The sequence below is a fragment of the Triticum dicoccoides genome, chromosome 7B (assembly GCF_002162155.2).
Source record: "Triticum dicoccoides isolate Atlit2015 ecotype Zavitan chromosome 7B, WEW_v2.0, whole genome shotgun sequence".
Lineage (NCBI taxonomy): Eukaryota > Viridiplantae > Streptophyta > Magnoliopsida > Poales > Poaceae > Triticum > Triticum dicoccoides.
The window spans coordinates 219500035-219507164 of NC_041393.1; the positions used below are offsets into that span (position 1 = coordinate 219500035).

General features: G+C 44.7%; 1 protein-coding gene across 1 annotated transcript; it reads left to right on the forward strand.

The window, feature by feature from the left end:
- The first annotated feature begins 2302 nt into the window (after positions 1-2302).
- LOC119339980 (zinc finger protein WIP2-like) lies at positions 2303-5136 on the forward strand. The gene is made up of 2 exons (XM_037611888.1): positions 2303-3146; positions 4351-5136. The coding sequence occupies exons 1-2, from the start codon at positions 2361-2363 to the stop codon at positions 4819-4821; spliced, it is 1257 nt and encodes a 418-aa protein (XP_037467785.1). The 5' UTR covers positions 2303-2360; the 3' UTR covers positions 4822-5136.
- Positions 5137-7130: the final 1994 nt, after the last annotated feature.

The following is a 7130-nucleotide window of genomic DNA, read 5'->3' on the forward strand; positions in this document are numbered from 1 at the left end:
CGACGCTGTTGTTGCTGGTCTTGCAGCGTCCACGCGTTACGAGCTGCTGCGGCCATGGACCAAGATCCATTCACCAAGCAGTAGCTCTTTCGTACTTGTTTGATTGATCCATTCAGCTGGAAAAGTGTGACGTTTTTGTGTCGCGGACATGGACCAAGATCAGCAGCTGTTTGATCCTTCAGCTCTGGCTCATGCGACTATCTAATGATGATGATGCTCTTTACTAGTGTCAGTAGTAGATTGAAGGAAAGAGCCTCCTATTGATGAAAGTAGAATGATGCTAGCATCAATTTTGAAGCAGTAGCAGCAGCAGATCTAGCATCAATTTTGTTCTCTCTTGATGTGGATAGAGTACTCAACTTCTCTTTCGTTGAAATTAGAGAAAACTACAAATTTAACACAAATAGGGGGTTATATGTTGATGATAAATCATGGTTGTTGAAAATAGTCTCATAAGAGGTGAAGAACCAAATCCATTGTATATTTCATCTTTTCGTTCCCAAACCAAACACACACTTAGATACAAACATCGCAGGAACTTTGACCCAGGGAAAAAATGTTGGAAAATATACCCCGGTAATTGTTGTGTAAATATCATGGTAATATACACACAGAAGAGCTGATAAGTCACATACAAATATCACGATACTTTGGGACCCTAGGAAAATGTTCTTCATAACATACCCCGGTAAATTACATGAAAATAATATGGTCATATATGAACAACATACCCGATAAATTACATAGAAACAACGCGATAACTTTGACCAAAGAAAGAAAAACATTGTTGAAAAACATACCCGGTAATTCATATGAAAATATCATGGTAATATACGAACCACCTATCCGATAACCTACTTACAAACACCACAGTAACTTTGACCAAAGGAGGGAAATTGTTGAAAAACATCCCTCAATAACTTATGTGAAAATAGCACGATAATTAAAGAACCATGTACCTGGTAACTACGTACAAATACCACGGTAATTTTGACCAAGGAGAAAAAAGTTGTTGGAAACATAACACCCTCCCCCTGATAACTTATGTGATAATAACACGGTAATATACGGATTACATACCTGATAACTTAAGTACAAACACCGCTGTAACTTTCAACCAAGGGGGGAAAATTGCTGGAAAATATAACCCCGGTAAATTATGCAACCCATGTGTGGGAGGAGGCTACGAGGGCGGGGACGAGGTCGGAAGAAAAATACTACATACATACACTGCCGTAATATTGACCAAGAGGGGAAAGATGTTGAAAAACACACCGGTGATAACTTCTATGTAAATATCACGGTAATATATGAACTGCATACCTGATAATTTAAGTGCAAACACCATTGAAACATTTGACCAAGGGCGGCAAATTATGAAAAAAAACATAACACGGTAACTTCTACGTAAAAAAGCATGGTAATGTACAAATCTCGAAGCTGATAACTTAGGCACAAACACCACAATAATATTTGATAAGGGGGGTTGTTAAAAAACATACATTAACTTATGTGAAATAACATGATAATATATGAACCACATACTTGATAACTTGTATGAAAACACTACGGTAACATTGACAAGTGGAAAAAAATTATTAGAAAACATACCCCTGGTAACTTATGTGAAAATAGCACGGTAAGTTGCATACCACAGACGCGGTAAATTATGTAGCCGAGGCATGGTAACTTTTGACCCCAAAAAAGTTATCAGAAACATACCAGCATGGGGTCTATTTTTGAAGATCTTATCACGAGAAATCTTTTATATGAAAACGGTTTTTGCATCGGACCGACGGTTTGAGCTACAAAACATTTTAAACTGTTGGAATATGAGAGAATCTAGGATGATATCAACTTTTGATCATCTAGTGGATGTATGTAATTAGAGGAAGGAATGAACGTGAATGAAGAATGAGTCACTCTAATGCATGCATGCATGTAATTATATGAAAGAAATGATGTGTGTGATAGTTTTGCTACACATGTGCCAAACATCACAGTCCTTTTTTTAAAAAGAATTTATGACGAAAGGAAGCATTGTCCTGGCCCGAACAAATCTACTATACGCCTATCATTACATGCATGATGTACCGTCATGATATCCAAGTTCTCAACTGGGTGAGCTTAGGATTCCCCCTAGCAGAATACAACAGTCCGAAGAACAATACCGCTCACATAATTTTATCCCCATATATACATGCTAGCCTTCTCTCTCCTGCTCACGCTTCCCCTTCTCACTATAACTACCCCTTGCCAACCACGGCACCTCACCTCACCTCACCTCACTCCCAGGCAAGTAGCCAAGAAGAGAGAAGCAAAGTAGAAAGAGTGCGCCGGAGCAAGAAACCACGCCATCCATGGAAGACCCCTACACGAGCTTCCTCAAGAACCCCCACTACTACTACTGCACTTCCTCCTTCCCCGCCCCTCCCCCCACCCCTCACCTCCCTCCTCCCTTCCCACCTTACGCCGCCCTCTACCCCGCCGTGGCCGCGGCTGCGACCGCAGCTCCTCACCACCAGTACCCCTCGTTCTTCCAGCACCAGCCGGCGCAGCCCGCTCATCACTACAGCACGGCGCCTCCCTCCCCTCCGCTCCGGGAGGCGCTCCCCCTCCTCTCCCTCTCGCCCACGCCCGCCGCCCGCCCTCGTGCCGCCCAGCAGCACGACGTCGCCGACACCGATTCCGACGACGATGACAACGACTGCTGCTACCACCTGCAGCAGGAGGTGGCGGCGGGCTCGAGGACGACCTCTGCGCGCACACCGCTCTTCGCCGACCTCAACTGCGTGCCGTCCTGCTGCGACGACGGCGACGGCGACCCGATGGACGTCGAGGCCTCCTGGTCCACGTCCACGGACGACGCCGCCGTTGCTCTGCGCATCGGCCTCCCGGCCGCTGAAGCTGACCTTCTGTCCGGGCTTTCGGGCAGGGCCGCGGAAGAGGACGAGGAGGAGGAAGATGATTGCAAGCCGGGAGGCGGGCACGAGGAGGTGCCTCTAGGGTTCTCTTCGACGGCGCCGATCGGGAGGCTGAACAAGGGGCAATACTGGATCCCGACGCCGTCGCAGATCCTCATCGGTCCCACCCAGTTCTCCTGCCCCGTCTGCTTCAAGACATTCAACCGATACAACAACATGCAGGTCAGAATCATTCGCAGCTTCTCTTCTTGTTCTTCTTGAACATCTTGGGCATGTAGTAATTTCGTTCGTCTAATATATACTTGTAACTTGTTGCATTAATCATTGCTCATGATGCGTTGATTGCAAGATGCATGCCATGAATGACTCCATGAAATTGACTTGAGCTGCTGAGAAGAGCATGCATGCACAGTGGCTGACTTTTTGTTTGATTGAACTAGACTGGCATGCCAGGAGCTGCAGCAACTAGCTAGCCATGCATGCATCTTTACGCTTTTCTCTCTTGGGTGTTTGGCTTTTGAGGATGCATTCGAGTGGTGTGTAGTGGAGATCCCAGGGAAGATTTTCTCTTTGTTTAGTTGCCTCCGTGTCTTAGTACAACCGATCAGTCAATCAGATTACTTTCTACCACTCTCAGTAGGGTAGTACTAGTACTCCACTAGCTATCCCTGAGTTCCTGACCACTACTCATGATTCATGGCTGATGAGATTTGGTTAGCTGCATGCATGCGTAGGTTGTTTCAGGACAGGCTTTCTCATGTTTCGGAAGCATAAGATTGCGATATTATGGGCTCGATCTGCTGCAAAAATGACAGTCCTGAATGATTCATGCACACTCCTCCCAAGAGCATCAAGAGACCTGCAGTGTTCTTCCTGTAGTCCACCACAGTGCCACTACTCTGTGGCTCTGCTCTCTTTAAAGAAACAGCACCAACGTACACTAACACACAAGCGAAAGAGCTAGCTAGCTGCCCAGATTGCTAGATCACTAGAGCCCTCATTTCCAAAATACATATGCAGCTTTCTCTGCTTGCAAACTGATTAATACTGCTGCTGTTTCGTTTTAAAAAAATTAATACTGCTGCTGTGTGCTGCATGAAGAAAGTCCGGGTTCAGTTTGATCACAACTCACACACACTTATATACTCTAAAAAGTCCTCATCAGTCATCACACCAGAAGCATCAGTGCATTCCAGCACGACTAGGGCTTTGCATCTTACTACAACTCCATTGATTATGGCACCACCAAACACTGCATTAATGTGAAGTAGTACGAAAAACCTACAAGCATATGATATGATCTGAACTTGGTTTTTCTTTGCTCTAATTTAAAGTACTAGTAGTAGATACGTGTCCAAACTCCAAACAAAAATTTAACAGACGGCCGGCATGGCTAATTGCCAAACTGATTGTTGTGCATTTGCAGATGCACATGTGGGGTCACGGGTCGCAGTACCGGAAGGGCCCCGAGTCACTGCGCGGGGTGCAGCCGACGGCGATGCTGCGGCTGCCGTGCTACTGCTGCGCGGCGGGGTGCCGGAACAACATCGACCACCCGCGGGCCAAGCCGCTCAAGGACTTCCGCACCCTGCAGACGCACTACAAGCGCAAGCACGGCCTCAAGCCCTTCCTCTGCCGCCGGTGCGGCAAGGCCTTCGCCGTCAAGGGCGACTGGCGCACCCACGAGAAGAACTGCGGCAAGCTCTGGTACTGCCTCTGCGGCTCCGAGTTCAAGCACAAGCGCTCGCTCAAGGACCACGCCCGCGCCTTCGGTCACGGCCACGGCGCTTTCGGTTGCAACGGCGCCGCCGGTGGCGATGGCGGCTTCGACGACGATGACGAGGGCGCCGTCTCCGAGATCGAGCACGACGTCGTCTGCGGCGCCGCGGCGCGGTGACGAGGCCGTCGATCATTCCATCGGTTACTCTTGCCGCCGGCTGGCTCCAGTCAAGCCATGCCACACGCACGAGCAAACACTACACATATACTACTACTAGTAGTAGTACTACAGCTAGATAGCTCCTGAGCTTTACCTCTGTGGCTCTTGTTGTCGCCGTTTGTTGTCGTTTTTGCTTTACTGTTAGGGTTTGTGGAAGTTTTCTTTAGTGCTAGAGAAGTGGTTAGCAGTACTATCGATCCAACGCTCTGTAAGGTGTTGGGTGATCTCAATCGATCACACCATTTGATGGAGCAATAGGTGTGTGTTGTGTCTTGTGTGTCCATGAATTTGGGGTTCATTAAGCATATCTTTAGCATGTTCTGAGCAATTTTTATTGTAAGGCTATCCATGACCTCGTAAAATGTAATGCAGTTATATATGTAGAAATCAACTTTTTCATCTCAAAAAAATATATCTGTAAAGAGTAAGAACAATGGCTGGGTAGCAAGGGAGGATGACGACTGGATGTTCTTGCCGATGTCATGCATTAATGTCATTTCTGCATGTGGAAAATTCCAACCGATCTTTCCTGCTCGAGTCAAGTTTCTACTATATCAACGTACTCCCTCCGTTTTTTTTAGTCCGCATATAAGGTTTGGTCAAAGTCAAGCTTTGTAGAGTTTGACTAACTTTATATTAAAAATATAAACATTTACAATATGAAATCAATACTATCAGATGCATCATGAAACGTATTTTCATACTATATAGTTTTAGTATTGTGGATGTTCATATTATTTTATATAAATTTGGTCAAACTTTGTGTAGTTTAACTTTGACCAAATCTTATATACGGAGTAAAAAGAAACGGAGGGAGTACCCTTTTCTGCGCAAGCTTACAGCCCAACCTAAACATTTCCTAATTTCTAGCTAGACACATATTCCAAGAAAGTCTGTGTGTGTCCTAGAAACAGAAAACATAGAGGACACAACTGGGTCTTGGGATACTACTGCTGTTGAAATAACATTACAAACCTAAGGTCCTGTTTGGTTCCAATAAGTCACCTGACTTATAAGTCAGGGACTTAAAACCAGTGACTTATAAGTCACGCCTGTTTGGTTGTCACCTGACTTATAAGTCACCTGACACACCTTCCCACATCAATCCACATCATGCATGTGATGGGACCCACGCAAAAGAGGTGACTTATAAGTTTTAAGTTGGGGTGGAGCAACTTATGACTTATAAGTTGGGGTGACTTATAAGTCGGGTCTGTTTGGCAAAATAAGTCACTTTTTTTACTTTTCGACTTATAAGTTGGTGACTTATTTGAAACCAAATAGACCCTAAGCTTACCTAATTAACCTAGCTAGGGATACATAAAAGCCAGGGTCGGATTGACCTCCATGCAAAAACAAACGAGTCACAACAAAAATGCTTGCTTTTCCCTAGCTATAGCTTGTTTACGAGGAGAGATCAACTTTTTGGGCGCACTTGAGATTGAACCGGGAAGATGGCCGACCAAAGTATGCATGCATGTACAGCCAAAGTCTGAGGGATGGAACATCATGTAAGTACATACCATGAGATGTTCGTGTCAAATGATGTGCTTTTGTCACGTTTGGATAAAAAGAAGGATAGGGATGGGCAATTGGGCAGTGAGCTACCTGATGAGCTTTTTTTTCCTTCTCTTTTTGAATATTTGTCCTTAAAAATATCTTCTGAAATGATTGAAAGCTTCTACAATTACATCTGCAAGCTTGTAAAGAATGTATTTCCTCTATCAGGCATACGGGGATACTGGACATTAGTAATTGGTAAGCAAAGAGACACGTAGGAAGGATTACTTATAAAATAAACGGCACGATGCTGTTGAGTTATCGACCAAAAGCTATATATGCAACACAACATAAAATACATTATTTCAATAAAAAAAATTATAGTCATACAATAGAACACCGTACCATACCCATGGGACTGTAGCAGCAGCCATTGGTGAGGTGGAGGAGATGGACGGTGGATGAAGGGGTGGGGCAGTGCATCGGTGGCCACCGGATAGTTGCCGTTTTACTCATTGTAGTGAGATATGTGTACAGTCAGATATACGGAACTAGCTAGAAGATGCACCTAGCCAAGGTATATTTAACTTAAGTAGAGAATCAGGGACAATTTCAAGCAACCGAGCATTTGGCCAGAAAATGTCTAAACCTTTTCAATGAATTGGAGGTTTGATAGCAATTTTACTTAAAATTTGAAGTCTTCTCAACTAAAAAATATTACATTTACCAAAAATAAGTAACCTGTTACCTTGAAAACTTGATGATTG

What these genes read in the sequence shown, in the direction of transcription:
- LOC119339980 (XM_037611888.1), top strand. Translation starts at nt 2,361, where the DNA reads ATGGAAGACCCCTACACGAGCTTCCTCAAGAACCCCCACTACTACTAC. An exon ending in ACCGATACAACAACATGCAG is followed by an intron (nt 3,147 to 4,350) that starts GTCAGAATCATT and finishes GTGCATTTGCAG; the next exon opens with ATGCACATGTGGGGTCACGG.